This window comes from Canis lupus, chromosome 35 (genome assembly GCF_048164855.1).
Source record: "Canis lupus baileyi chromosome 35, mCanLup2.hap1, whole genome shotgun sequence".
Taxonomy (NCBI): Eukaryota; Metazoa; Chordata; class Mammalia; order Carnivora; family Canidae; genus Canis; species Canis lupus.
Genome location: NC_132872.1, coordinates 23,989,638 through 24,005,867, shown reverse-complemented (window position 1 = coordinate 24,005,867; position 16,230 = coordinate 23,989,638). Strand labels below are relative to the sequence as shown.

Here is a 16,230-nt window from a genome sequence, read left to right as displayed (position 1 = left end):
ACATCTTAACATTCTCTTCTCCTGGCCTGGCTTTCAACTCCAAACACCTGTACCCATTACTGCTGTTTTCCTTCAGTTGATGCCCTGAGTGAAATCAATCTGAGGCTGATTTACAACACTGCAATGGCCAAAGAACTGTTATCCACTGTTATCAACAGAGGCCTCAAACATCAGCTTATCGTTTAAAAAACCCACTCATTAATATACAAGATTCTGAAATACCAATACTCAACTTCTGTTCACATTTGTATGTTTTTTTTTAAATGCCAGAGGGTGAGAGTTAACTCATCTCATACTTAAGAATAAAAAGATTAAACATTTGGTATTTTGCAGAAGGAGGTAAGAATTACAGAAAGCTCACCAAAGCCGCTGGGGTACTTACTGCCAACAACAGTCTTGTGATTGAAAATCTTACTCCAAATCCCACCTTCTCCATTGTCCTTCACTCCGAACTCATAAACTGTGTTGGGTTTTAGATTTTCCACAATTGTTTCAGTGGCTGGACAGATTTGAAAGACCCATTTCTTTTCCTTATCTTTTTCTCTATAGCGAATTGTATAATATCTGTTGAATAACCAGAGTACGATGCTTTAAATTCACAGGGAGGTTCAGAATGCTATTTCAAGGTTTTTAAAATATCACAGACTCTCATCTACTTCAGACTATATTTCACGCTGGCTTCTGTTTTTATTTTTTAGGAATTACAGAAAACATGAAAAAAAATAGCTTAGCGAGCACATAAGTTTTTAATTTCGAATTCCAAGTTGGAAACCACGCAGCGGCGCAGTTACAGTCTGATAGAACTCAGACCTCTCAGTTCTATCATTTGCTGCTTTGCAAAATGCAAGTTGGAAAGTGCTAGATGGGTCATTTTTCTCCAATTATGCATAGAGCAGAGCAAAGATATAATTTTAAGTGCGTGGTATCGTAGTTTCACAGCTGGATGGGTTGAAGCCTGGAACTGTATGGATTTTTGCCACAGAATGTCCACTAAGGAAGTATCATTCAATTGTGTACAAGAGAAACCTGAAGCTCTAAGATGCACCGAGGACTGCATTTTAAGGGTAAAATTTTCCTATCATTATAATAGAATCAAGACCACAGCCAAGGTAAGGGTACAATGAAAAAAGTGAAACAATGCAAATTTAAGATCACAGTTACGTTTATGCTTAGGGCTTTGCAACATTCAGCTCTATTTTTGGTAAAGCAATGATAATCCTCACCACTGTTTTTTGGCACTTTTATCACATGCGAGGTTTTATGTATATCACTTCATTCAATTGTCATAAAATCATCTTAAGTAGAAGTTACTAATCCCATTTTACCAATGTGAAAGTAGAGATGCAGAAAGATGGCTCAATTTGCCCATTGTCACCCACTAAGTGACTTTAAACCAGTGGCAGAACCAGAAGACAAAGACTCCCCTTGACTCTGCTCTAAATAGTCTCACAAAGTGGGGCAGCAGACAGGATGAGGGGTTTCGTTAGTACTGTATATAGTAATAAGAATGAATGAGCTAGAGCTATGTGCACCAATATGAACAATTCTACAAACAAAACATTGAATGAAAATAGCAAATTTCAAGATGATAATACAGTCTCATATGATTTACATAAATGAAATGCTCACAGAAAAAAATGCATTACCATATATTATTCCTGGCAGTGTGAAGGGACAACATAGACTCCAATGTTAATTTATGTTAGTGCTTTAGTTCAGGAAGATGAGATTAGAGGTGAGGCCAACAGGTAAATCTTACCTGCTTTTTATTTGTAAATAAACAGTAAATGAAATACCTGGTCAGTATGATGTTGGAAAGATGTTCACTGTACTATTTTAGGTTCTTCTATTTTAAATTTTCTCTCAAATATTTAGTACCTCATCCCCATTCCCCACCCTCACATATTTTAATGGGCTAAGCTTCAGGCTAGTGGCTTTTATTTAAAGCCTTACAGAGTCACACATATACTTGTGCTAAATTACATGGACGTGCCACCTCTCAGTGTCAGACACAAGTTGTTGATACACAAAAACAATTACCCAGAAGCTCTGGAAACAAGGGGGTCAGGACTGGCCTCATAATTTGTGAGGCTCATTCCGAGATGAAAACATGGGACCCCTTGTTCAAAAATGATGAAGAATTTCAAGACAAAGACAATAGAGCACTAAACCAAGCATGGGCCCTTCTCAGGAGGGGACCCTGTGCAAATGCACACGTTCCACGCCGGCGAAGTCCGCAGGGGGTGTACAGAGAAGGGGGATGAATTTGTGTGCTTTTCTGTACAGTCGTATTTTGAACATATTTGTATATTCAGCCCACTTTCCTACTAGTTACAAGCTACTGAAATGTTTGAAGTCATTCATTAGCTTGCTGCTTTCTAGTAAAACTACTGTCAGGGCTCCAGTCCCCAATTTCAAAGGAGCAAAAGACAGAATGAGTGAAGGAGGCTGTTCAGCCAAAAATACTAACTGCTACTGGGCACAAACATTATAGAATACTAATCCTCTGTGTCCTGTGGGTTGAAACATCAATAGAAATTTATGAAACATTTACTGACAAGTATGCTGCATGGGAATTTTTATTGTTTTTTCCCTGCCTTGGATACTACAAGATGCCAGAGAAGTGCAGAGAAGCTACAATCAGACCAGATGGGCTGCCAGGATTATGCAGCAGCTCTACTTTGGATACATTTCTCAATTCTTCAATTGCTCATGTGATCTCATAGTGGTTGGGGGAGGGTGTCAGTAAGGAGTGCTGCTAACACAATGATCAAAGGCCAGATTCCATGGTTACCAATAAGCTCGATTTTACATCATCTTCCTAGGAATGAAATGGTATAAAAAACGTTCTACAAACTTACATGTTAAAAAAAAAAATCCATCCTGCAAATTTTCTTTATATTGATCACAAAGCATTCTAAATACCCTCTCTGATACCAAGTTTATCAGGAAAAATAAATGTACAGGCAAGCCGATGTTTCTGCTTCAGGGATGTTATCCTTGTCAACAGTGGCTTGATAATTATATAATATAGGCAAGTTCTAAGTGTTAAGAGTCAACAAGACTATTTAGTTGTAAAGTAATAAATCACATTTCCTTGATTTTAAAGCTAGATCGAGGCCTCATGATAATAAATTGTGCTGTACAAATCTAGCACACAGAAAGTACTCCATAAATATTTGTGGAATGAATAGAACGGACACTTGGGTGCTCATGGGGTCATTCTAAAATTAGAATATAATTACTCTAAATGGCCAGTAATTCCATCACCTAGAAACACTGATCTAAGCAATCAAGATTACAATGATCTTTTCAGCATGTCATCACACAACATTTCACTTACCAAACGCAACATTCCTATAGAATCCATGCAAACTGAAGGAAAATACGATAAACGTCTACACAGAACATCTACAGAGGGCTTAAGATTTTAAGGTGTGTTTCAGTTTATTCATACAATAAACTCTGAAGAATTATAGAAGAAAAAAAGAGATGATAATGTTTAAGTTCTGACAATCAGTGACCAAGCCAGGCAAATGACTGTTTTCTGACTCCCTTAGTACTGCCCTGGGCTTTCTTTCTAGTAAAACTACTTGAGTGGCAAAAGGAGATTTAAAAAAACAAAACAAAACAAAACAAAAAAAAAACAGGGAAAATCACTCAGAAAGGAAGAGGACAATCCCAATTCCTTTTAACATTACTTAAGGTTTATTATTTCATTGTATATTTACCATAACATAGAGTCATAAACTTCCCATTATTGTCTGAGGATATTCAGGATCAAAGGTTGATTGTACCCTTCTCTGTGGATGATTAAGGACAATCATCATATGGTTTCACTCATACATGGAATATAAGAAATAGTGAAAGGGGTTATAAGGGAAAGGAAGGGAACTGACTGAGCGGGGAAAAATTAGAGAGACAAACCATGAGAGACTCCTAACCCTGGGAAACAAAGGGTTGCAGAAGGGGAGGTGGGAGGCGGGGGATGGGTGACAGGCACTGAGGAGGGCCCTAGATGGGATGAGCACTGAGTGTTAAACTATATGTAGGCAAATTGAATTTAAATTTAAAAAAAATGTAAAAATAAATTAAAATATGGCAAAGTTTGAGCTCAAAAATCTTTTGGGAAAATATCACCATGAAATTCCCCATAGCACCACTTGAAATACTGTGTATTCCATCTTCAATTAATTTTGGCATATTTCATTACATGGAAGCCAACCTCTCCACCCCCCACCCTGCCCCGACTTCTTGTAGTTTGTAATTATTAATGGAAAGTATGATTATATTCAACTTAGTACTTTGCTGTACATAGTCTTACATTGTTCTCTAATTTTGCTCCTTATCTTGCATCATCATGCATCAAGGTTGCATGCTAGAGAGTAAGAATATAGGTTATGTACTTTATTTCTTTTAGCTCAGCTATGACGGTACCAGGCAAACAGTGGGGCTCAGTAAAAGCTTGTTAATCATGACCCTCAAAGCTCTCTAACTGTACCTCTAGCTTTCCTACAGACTCAGGGAATAAAAGGAACAGTAAGTCAAAAAAAATTTGAACACAAATGCAACAAGTCTATTAAAAATATAGCTAGCAGTCAGTGAAGGTCATCAGATCAGACCTCTGGAAGCCCTGCCTCTAGCAACTTGGACCTTAAGAACAAGAACATCTTGTGTCCTATGGGGTAAGAAACTGTTGAGGGTAGTGTTTGGTTCAAATAACATTATCTCTGCTTGCATCTCCCTAATAGTATGAATATTGGCAATAATGGTTATTGTAGCTTTAGAAACCCCTCAAAATGTAATGGAGTGGGCAGGTAGTGGCTTGGCTTGGATATTTGTCAGCTGCAAACTAATAGCCTGATTTCAGGGGAGTGTTCGCCCACTTATTCATCACTTCTCTCCCTCAAAAGAGAATGGGGGAGGACTAGACAATCTTGGAGGTCCTTTCTAAACCAAAAGATGACTGTAGCTGCAAATTAGACATTTTATTCCAATAAAACACAGAGGCAGAACACAAGGTAGAAATCCCATAAATGAAATTTATGGAATAACTGGCAGTGAATTATCAAGAGGAGAAATTGGTAATTTTTGACAAGATAAATTTAGTCAAGATACATTTAGTCCTTTCACAAACGAGCCTGACTTGAGGCATGTGGTTGGCCATCATTTGCGCTGTTTTTCCAGCAATATTTTTGTTTCCTTGTAATTAACAACTATTATATTTCGTAAACATCTATTCTGCACATTTTTTGCTCTCTTCCCATCAAAGGACACTTCCTTGATACTCCCTTGTTTCTTGCCTTGTGGAGACTGTGCTACTGGTATAAATTCGGTCCTCACTCCATTCTTCTCAAAGTGTCTTTCCCAATCATTCCCTCCTGTCCCCCTTCTGACTCTAGGGTTCACTCTTCAGCTAACACATAAGCATCTAGGTAATGTTATACCCTTTCCTTATTCCATTCACTCACTTACTGAGCTGAAAAACTGTTTAAATATTTTTCATTCTAACAAAGATAAAATGAATATTCCCTTTTATCCCTGCTATCTTTTAACACAAACATTTTTCTAAAAGGTTCTATTTATTTGAGAGAGAGCACATGCACACATGCAAACACACAAGCAGGAGGAGGGGCAGAGGGAGAGGGACAAGCAGACTTTTGGCTGAGCAGGAAGCCCAACAGGGAGCTTGAACTCAGGACCCTGGGATCATGCTCTGAGTGGAAGGCAGACACTTAACCGCCTGAGCCACCCACATGCTGCCAACACAAAAATTTGTTCAAAGTAATCTACTTTATCCCACTTTCTCACCACTCATGACGCCTAAACCCTTGTAATCCTTGTAATCTGGTATCGGATTTGTTAATAAAATCTTTTGATCAAATCTAATGATTTAATCCTCCATGAATTTCCCAACTACCTTAAAATCTACTCATATTCTTCTCCAAATCTGCACCTATTCCTGTTGACTTCAGGTGCCCTCTCCCTTCATGTGCAGTCCATTCTCAAGCCCAATTAGGTTTCCCTGCATGATCCCTCTTTTACTTGTCTCTTCTCTATTTCTATGTGGCACTTAAGGGATCAGATTAGGTCTTTATTATCTTTGGACTCTTAAAATAATTTTCAAGCTGGTCAAAAATTTCCAAGATCCTTCTTTATCATTTACTAGTAGCTGGCTTAAAAACCAGCAAAAAGGAATAATTGATTTTAGTACTATCTAAAATGGAATAGCTTGCCTGAAATGGTAGTTATAAAATAAAGCAAATAAAACCCAAACCAACAAGAATAGCAAACACAGTACCATTTATTGAGTGCTATGTGCCACTTAACCATTTTACATGTATCTCATTAAATTCTGACAACTCTATTAGATAGTATTATTATTACTCCATTTTACAGATTAAAAAAAAAATCAAGGCTTAGAGCATTTAAGTAACTTATCTAAGGCCATTCTGCTAATAGAGCAGGATTTTGAACTTAGGTCAGTCTGACCAGAATTTGTACCCTCAATGTCTATGTGGTTACCATTGCTGGAGATACTCACTGTGGACTCTGGATGGGAGATGTTGCAGAAGAGGTTCAAGAGCTAGATGGCCTGACCAAATGATAGCATAAAGCATGATGCTAGGATCCACATACAATGGAAAATGAGCAGGACATTGTAAAAACTTCAAAAATGAGTTAAGTATAGTATAGTGAGGGGTAGGTGTACAAATGGATAGAATGAAAGGGGGTAGGTGTACAAATGGATAGAACGAAAGAAGTCAGGATGAAAAGCACAGGGTCCTGAAGGTGGCTGGGTATGGCACTTGGCAGCCTGAACTGTTGAAATGGACAGATCCCATCTCAGAGTGTGATTTAAAGCAGGACATCCTACGTAGGTCCAAGAAAACAAAGTAATCTAGATTTAAAACTCATGGCAGGAACACGACTCATACATTCTTGGAGATAGATTGTATAGGAGATTCTAGGATTTCTTTGACCAGGGAGTGGGGAGCTGGTAGAGATTCTCCAGCTGGTGAGCAGTGATGGAGGCGAGACTTACCAGCAGGGGAAGAATTAGAGAGAAGTGGGAGGGAAAAATCTCAATTAATGCACCGTAGTCCAGATATGAGAGAACAAAGGAATGAACCATAGAAGAAGCAAAATGAAGAAAATAGATCAAAGTTATTTCCACAAAAGAATTGATGAGGCTAAATTCATTATGGGATATGGGTGCTAAGAAAAATAAATACAAATCAAAACTGAATTTCCAAACTTGAAGGAAACTAAGGGAATGGAAAGGAAGTCTTTGGGTAGTGTAGAAGATACGAATTTAGTTGGAGTTTGAGGTACTAACCACCATTATTTGGCCCCTCTAATGGAGAGAATTCCGTGAACTAAAAATATAGTCTTAGAAACTTTGGAAGTGAGTCAAGGTCAGATGTCATCACCCGACATCTACATCCTTGTCACTCCCACTGCTCTCAGTGCAACAGCAACATCAGCACTTCCTGTGATCTTTTAGAAATGCAGAATCTGGGGATCCCTGGGTGGCTCAGCGTTTCAGCACCTGCCTTTACCCCAGGCGTGATCCTGGAGTCCCTGGATCGGTCCAGTGATGGGGCTCTGGGCATGGAGCCTGCTTCTCCTCTGCCTGTGTCTCTGCCCCTCTACGTCTATCATGAATAAATAAATGAAATCTTAAAAAAAAGAAAGAAAGAAAGAAAGAAAGAAAGAAAGAAAGAAAGAAAGAAAGAAAGAAAGAAAGAAAGAAAGAAATGCAGAATCTCAGTCTCTTCCTTAGGCCTACACAATCAATCTGCATTGTATTTGCATGCAAAATTTGGGAAGCACTGTTCTACTCAGTGAAGACAGCACCATGGGTTAAAGGGGAAAACAAAGATGAGAGATCCAAGGTTAAAACTATTCCATTCTGGGGAGGTAGGATAACAACTGGCACAAGAAGAAAAGGCTAAGAGGAAAATCTAAGTAAAAATGTCAAAAAGGGGGCACCTGGGTGGCTCAGTCAGTTAAGCATCCAACTCTTAATTTCAGCTCAGGTCTTAATCTCAAGGCTGTGAATTTGAGCCCCGCATTGGGCTCCAAGGTGAGCATGGGGCCTACTTAAAAATACTTTTATGTATCAAAAAAGGAAGACGGCCAACAATTCCACAGAGAGGTTAAAAAGGGTTAAGAACTGCAAAAATTCTTTTGGATTTAGCAATTCATTGATCATTGGTAACCACAAAGAGATATTTCCGTGGAGTGATAGAAAGGGAAGGGAAGCCACTGAAAGGGAATAAAGAGTATAGGGGGGTACAGAAACCAGGACCACTTTGAGAAGTTGTGGAATTAAGAGATTGAAAAATCCCTTGGAAGAGCTTTCAGGATCAATTGAAGATGTTGTTTTGGGATAGGGAAATCTCCAACATGTTTGCAAGCAGGAGGCAGGGCCCCAGTGTCAGCAAAGATGCAAATGTGAGGGTGCAGGCTTACAGGGCCTGGAAGGGATGAGATGGGGAGCACTGTATGAAGTCAGAAATGTGTTCCTTGGAAACAAGAGAAGAAAGATAAACCTGGAGTGAAGAAAGTGAGCTGATGATGGATAATCTAAAATTTCCTCCAAATTGCAGAAGTCAGGATGAATTGGAGTAGGTAAGAAGCCAGATAAAGTAGCCTGGATGCGATTCCCAGGAACCAGGGTAAGGTGACAAGTGTCTGAATTAGAATTATTGGCATGGACGTGGGGAAATAGAAGACGCTGATGTGAGTACTTCCCAAAGGCAGAACCAATAAAACCTGGGGCCTCATTAGCTGGAGGAGAGGAAAAAAATAAATGAATCAAGCTTTAAGTTAGAGTGAACTTCAGAAAGTACTGAGAAATGGAGCAGATATATCAAGAGAAAAAGTAGGAGTTTGACTTTGTGTTAAGTTTGAAGCAATGGTGAGACATCAAAGAGAAGATGCTGGCATTTTACTCTTTATTCATTCAGCATCAAGATTTACCGAAGGACTACTATGTGCCAGACACTGACTCAGGGACTGGGAAGATTAAGCTGGTTAAGATACACATGGTCCCTGTCCTTATAGAGCTTAAAATTTACTTGGAAAGACAAATGGGTAACAAGGTAATGGGCTCGATCAAGTGAAAATGCACAGACATCAAAAATACTTGCTTCTTAAAAACTTGGAGGGAACAAAATGAAAGATGAGGGCCTGCTCTGGATTGGCCAGAAAGGAGGGGCCTCACTCTACATTAACAGTAAATAAATATAATATGAAAAAGTTAGGAAATGTGAAAAGGATTTCTAAACAAATCAAAGCTTTAATAAGTTGGCTAAGGAGTGAGAACTAAGGCAATCTTGAACACTTTAACAAGCTGGAAACATGGGAAGGAAAAAATAAGCTATTAATGAGGAAATAAATTTTGGTTAAAAACATGTTTTATTCTTCATTTGGGCCAATTTGGAAAGCTCTCTTTGGATCTTGGCTATATTGAGGACAAATGTGTACATCCTTCCATTCAGAGCCTATTAAGAATAAAAACTATAAATTATGCACATCTATCTTCCAATGTGAAATCAGAAAAGGATTTAAAAACATGGACACCCATATGGACTCTGTGCAATAAGAATAGAGCCACATGTCATGAAGGATAAAGTGATATTCCATTAATACTTCCAAACTTAAAACAAGATGAAACATTGAGGTTTGCTCCCTGGAAACTTACTACACAGAACTTGGATACAGAAAGTCCAATTTCAGAGTATAAAGAAAAAAATTTTCCATAAAGAAAAAAAATTTCCAGTAAATTATTTGCTTTGCATAGGATAAATGGGGCTACATGAATCAATGAGAAGTGATTTTCTTTTTTTTTTTTTTTAAGAATCAGAGACTTTACACAGGGTGCCAGTATCAGAATTTGATAGATTACAATGACTACCATTGCTACAGGTGTTCCTGTAGCAAGCCAAGGGCATTCAGATTCCAAGGATTTTTTTTTTAAGATTTTATTTATTTATTCATGAGAGACACACAGAGAGGCAGAGACATAGGCAGAGGGAGAAGCAGGCTCCAGGCAGGGAGCCCCACGCAGGACTTGATCCGGGGACTCCAGGATCACACCCTGAGCTGAAGGCAGATGCTCAACCACTGAGCCACCCAGGTGCCCCAAGATTCTAAGGATTTTTTTTAAGAAGGTAGTCATGAAAGAAAAACTCCCGATATTAATCTTCCAGTTTTTGAGAAGTAAGCATTCCCTGTAGCTAATATTTGTTATTCTAACTGCCTTTGTTGAAATTCTAAAAACAAAATAAAAAAGCACACACACACACACATGCACACAAACACACAACACTCAACCCACCATCATGTAGGGGTAGATTTCTCCAAGTCTGCTTCTTGTTACATTGACTTAGAATCCTGGTGGATTTATTTGGGTGTTTAGAAGCTCTAGAACTACTGTGCATGTTACAAACAAGGACTACTACTTTCTCAGATTCTACCAAGATTTTAAATGCCAGCTCTTTATTAACACAACTAAGTAGGAAGAAAGGAAGCACATGTAAATGAAATCTACAAGTACTCCAACTGTTTTTTTTGTTTGTTTGTTTTTTTTTGTTTTGTTTTTTTTTTTTTTTTTTCCACGCATTACCATTGAATTCTTCCCTTTTAGTCATGTCCTAGGAGTCCCTTATTTCTGTCAAGGATACCTTGCTTGTGCCACTCATTCAAGTTTGAAAGTTTACAAGCATCTTGATATGCTATTATGGAGTCTTTTAAAAAACTTTTTTCTAAGTATTGATTCTGCCTGTGATAGACCATCTATTTGATGGGGGGAGCAAAGCCAGGGTGTGTGAGCAAAAGGGTGAGAGTAGCACCCGTGGTCTGAGTAGCTTGGGGCTTCTGATCAATTGCCTTGGTTAATACCCTAGTTTCACCAGATCATCTGTTCCTCTCCTTCTCCCTATTATTTCCTGGTGTTATCAAACTATGACAGTATCTACAATTAGAGTCAGCATCAGATAAATGCTTTCATGGAGGGATAAGTCCAAGTGAAATTGAAGGAAAAATTTGAGGACAGGGAAGAAATCTTATATAAAGCTTGCTCTATGAATTTGCAGGTCACTGAATTTCATGAATTTATCAAGTAAGTTAAGGAACTATTAAAATCAGCTCCATTTTGCTACAAGAGCACCAAATTTCCTTTCTTACTTTCTTTCCCCCTTCTGTCTTTTTAAATTAGAGACTAAAGAAAGAAAATGAAAAGGAATAAGAAAGCAATCCATAAATGTTAATTTTCTCAGCACTGGCACCCTGGACCAATCCAGTAAAAGCTGGAATTATCACAAGAAAGCAGGTTCTTTCAAGAGTCCATTTTCCAAACAAAATAAGTTATGGACTTAGTGGTGGGTGATAAAGGAACACTTCAGATTCTTTGAAACATCTCAAGCTTATTTTTCAAAAAAATTGGTTTTGGCACTATCATCCACATGGCTTTTTCCAATAATTTCTTCCTTCAGAACTATGAACATGTGAAGGAAAATCTAATATATATTTTTTTTAGTCTAGATTTCCTAATCAAAGTCATATGACAGGTACTCTTGAGAACTTATAAACCTTTTTAAAGGTCCTTCTTTTTAACTCAATTTAGATAAATAAGAATAAAACACCACACAAGAGAGATCTAGCCAAAAAGCATATGAAAAAGTGCTCAGTATTGTTAGTACAAGAGAAGTGTGTATTAAAACTCTAACAAGATGTTGCTATGCTAGAATAGCGAAAATGCAAAATGCTCACTGCATGAAATGCTGGTGAGGATGTGCAACAATCAGAAGTCTCATATTGCTTGGAATGTGAATTGAAAAGTCAAGCCAAAAAAAAAAAAAAGTTAAATATACACTTTCCCTGTGACCCAGCAATTCCACTCCTAGGTATTTATCTAAGGGAAATTAAAAGATATGGCCACAAAGTCTTACACAGAAATAACCCAAAACAAGACACAATTAGGTACCCACCAGCAAGCGAGTAGATAATAAATGCTGGAATATTCTCATAATGGAATACCAGTCAGAAATTTAAAAAAAAAAAAAAAAAAAAAAAAAAAAGGAATGAACTGTTAATACTTGCAAGGTCATGAATGAAACTCAAAAACATGCTGAATGCAAACAAATGGGCACAAAAAACATGTTGTAGGATTCCATTTATGTGTAATTATTCTATAATGATGGAAATATAGAAATCAAATCAGTGATTGCTTCTTGAAGGTAATGTCTGGAGGGATGACAATGTCCTATTTCCCAATGGGGCATAGGATACATGATCATGTGCATTTCTCATAACTGATCAAGCTGTGCTTTGTACTGGATTTAAATTATACTCCAACAACACATTTTTTTTTATTTAGAAAGGAAATCAAACTTTTATAATTTAAAAATCACTTTGAGTCTTTTAAAAATTAAAAACAAAATTAAATGCTTGGGTGAAGCTTGAGACTTTGGAATGCTTGTCAGATGCAAAGTTTTGAATTTTAAAGATTATGCAGTAAATATTTACAATAAACAACCATGTCATTTCCCAGCTTCAGCATGTAGCACAGTGCCCTGCATATAGACCATGCCAGATATATTTGCTGGGTGGATGAATGGCAATCATTTAAAAAAATATATTTTCATATTTTGTCCTGCTAACAAAGATAAGAGCTTCATCTCCAAACCTGTGCTTTTACTCTATCTACATCTTCACCCTGAGTGTATTCCTACGGTTTTCTAAACCAGTGATTCACAAACTTAAGTGGGCATCAGAATCTTCCAGAGAGCTTTTAAAATACAGATTACTGGGCCCCACTTCAGAGTTTTCTGATTCAGTAGATCTGGAGGGGGCCTTAAGAAACGAACCCCACTGATTTCGATGTCACTTGGTTTGGGGCCACACTTTGAGAACTACTGCTTCTAGCACTTCAACTGTTAAATCAAAGATCCATCCCTTTTCAACCAACCAACATTTCCTACTTTTAACCATCTTTCCTAACTGCCTTGGGCCTCATCCTCTGAGCTTTTTAGCATATGTGCTACCGAAGCAAGCATACATCCTCTGAGCTTTTATTATTATTTTTCACGGATACTCCCAGGTTGCCATTTGGCTCATTCTCTCTTGTACTTTATTCTTTGGGAAGGAAAAACAAAACAAAACAAAACACTTATAGGTGTTTTCTATTCAGGTAGATAGAATACCTCTCTAGGGTAGGGACCCTCACTTCATATCTTCATTCCTCCCACACCCAGAACAGGCTGTATGGCTAATGGGTGACTGCTTTGTGCTGATGCCCCTATTTAGACATTCTTCCAAAGCATGTACAGATACTATTAAAGCAAGAGTAAATTTTCAGGTAGAAAAATATCTTCTGTTAGGGTGAATTACCTGTCATTGGGACAGTGACTCGGCAATGTCCAGTCATGGTGCGGGTTAATGAGGAAACCCCAGGACAGGAATACAGAGCTTGGTGTCAGAGTGCCAACCACCAGCTGGAGAGGTTTGCGAGAGCGTGCTTTACCTACGGAGGTAACATCCAGGTTAATTCTGGTAACAGTATACTTTTATGATTGGGGGAAAGTGTGTAAAAATGACGAGAAGATGACTAAGAGCGTGAAAGCATAAAATTCCTTTTCTTCTCGTAGAGTACACAAATATAACCAATTTTTTGCCCATGAATTTAAGCATAAACCAAAATATCATTTGAGATTTATTTGCTTGTGTATATGTGTATACATATGCATACATTATGTGGGTAATGTATGCATATAAACTATATGCAATCATACCTAGGTTTTGTTTTCTTATGGGTTAGGGATGAATATGAAAATTGTGGCTATAACCAGTGAAATAAATAATGCAAATGCCTTTGCTCACTTCATTTCTTTTATGAATACAATAAAAGCATGTTGGTTTCCCTTCTCCTAGGACTGAATTAGTGTGAAAGAGCGTCAAAGATGAGAAAAGAAGGCTTAACATCTGGCTTGTGAGTTGTATTATTTTTTTAAAACCAATTTAGAAGCATAAAACCCCTTGTCATACTATTAACATAAGGTTTTTCTGTTTTGCAATGAGTGTCTACATGAAAAATGTATACACTTTTTTTCACATTCTTAATAATGCTGGAACAGTAGGGATGATATAAGAAGCACAGTTGTTCTGATGGGACTAACTGGATTTGGGTAATGCCAAGTGATGGTGATAAAAATAAATAAATAAATAAATAAATAAATAAATAAATAAACCACTCTAGATTCTTTTCTACTATATGGGGGGGCAGGTATTTGCATTTTCAAAGATATTCAAAACTTCAGGAATGGCAGACGGTGATAAAGAGCAATGAAGACCTTTTTCCACAGAAACCAACATTGGTTCATTTAAAAATGTGTAGATGACATAAAAATGCGAGAAGATATCTAATAAGGATAGATATCAGGACAGAAAAATTCTTTTTATTTCCATTGGATTTCCTCTTTCACTTCATGAGACCCTGCCTGTTATATTTTCTATAGGAAGAACTTGTGCTATTTTGATCTAATGCAGTAGGAACTAACAGGTTAGTGAAAGTTATCTGAACCAAATGCCCTTTAAAATTGTGCCATCCTTGCTGCTTCTATTAGATTTAAGTTCTGGAAGTTGTTATTCTGGTGAAAAACCTTCTCAGCCAAGGATTTATATAGCCTAGTGGTGGCTAACTGTTTCATGGTAACATAGCTGAATTTTTAAAAAGATATTTGAAACAATTCTCAAGGATAGTTATTTTTTTGGTGGTAAACATGCTTTTATGCTCCTTCATAAAATTTTCCAACCCTACCTGTAATACCGTCTTGTAGGATTGTGATTCCAAGAGCCCAAGTCTGACTCCCAAAGAGGGTAGATTAGAATCTCGTGAGGGTAAGGGGTTTATGTAGTTTGAAAATTCCCTGAAGGGATTCTAATATTTCTTTCTTTACCCCCAAGTTGGTTTTCACTAGTGTAATACTCCTATCTCATTTTACAAATGCAGAACAAGGCCCAGAGAAGTTTCAAGGGTATCCAGGGTCATACCAAGGGCAAGAACAAGAATCAGATTTTCATCTTCTGAATTGTAATTTAGTTTTCTTTTCTTTCTTTCCTTCTTTCTTTCTACTATATCATTGGCATGGCTCACAATGTGTAAAGGTTATGCCATTTGGAGACAAAAGATACACTTTCCTTTCTCTAAGGGAACCTAAGGCCTACATGACCATAAAATAATTATTTCACTAAGTTTGGACCTTAATATAAAAATGATTAAAAGTTATGTGGTGGGTGCAAATATAAAATGAATTGAAGTTAATGCAGTAGTCATTGAGTCATTCTCAAATGCAGATTACAAAAAAATTATATCCGTTGCCTGAAAGGAAAGGTGGGGTATTATATCCTGAGCATGATGAAACAATTTCCTGAGCTGGTCATCACAAAGGGAAAAATAATTTCAAGACCAGTATCATAGAAGTACCAAATGAAGTTATAAAGTGTAACTAAAGTGTAATCACTCTTTTAACATCCTTTACACATTTTTATACGTTTGTATTAAGAAATAGTTTGATAAATATGAAGCCAGAATCACATGGATCCTACTAATGCCTCTTAACTTTATCAGATATTTTGAAATAAAGTCTTGAAAATGACGATTATCATTATAAGTTATAAGGAGTCACTGAAATTTCCCTCATGCTTTGGGATAACTTAAGAGGCCAGGGAAAGGAATTTTTATTTTTCAAAATGCTTGACTGTTCACTGCTTCTCTAAAAGAAGTGAAAACCAACAGAAGGAGGGGGAGGGGACCATGGCAACACATTTCTGGTAACTGGCTTGGCTGATGCATCCAGAAGTCAATACACAGCTGCAAAGGGCCTGTTTGCTCAGTGTATTTAAAGATCTGTATGCTCCCTCAACCCATTTCATCCCTTTAGAAAGATAGAACAAACAAAAGAGATCCTTTTTTGGTTGACATCTAGTGTACTACAGAGGATAAACATGATTAGGAAATATTAAGAACAGCTTGTATTAGAAAAAGAAAAACAAAACATTTTTATCGACTAATTATGGTTAGGGAGATGTGACATTGGACAGTAAAAGCATATTCCTAGCTTCTATGGGTTCTTACAGCCATGGGCTGGTTATTTGATCTGAGAAGAAATTTTCATAGTGAAATTGGAACAACGTAAGATTTTAATCTTTTTTTAGTCATGC

At 37.3% G+C, this 16,230-nt stretch overlaps 1 protein-coding gene across 47 annotated transcripts in view; it reads right to left on the bottom strand.

Moving 5' to 3' along the window:
• Positions 1–16,230, bottom strand: part of ABI3BP (ABI family member 3 binding protein) — a 240,572-nt gene that overhangs the window by 135,927 nt on the left and 88,415 nt on the right. For all 47 annotated transcript variants that reach the window (XM_072811858.1, XM_072811859.1, XM_072811861.1 and 44 more), the window contains exons 4-5: positions 13,402–13,534; positions 383–564 (exon numbers count right to left, since the gene is read on the bottom strand). In XM_072811858.1, coding sequence (XP_072667959.1) covers positions 383–564; positions 13,402–13,534 — 315 coding nt within the window. The remainder of the gene's footprint in view (positions 1–382; positions 565–13,401; positions 13,535–16,230) is intronic.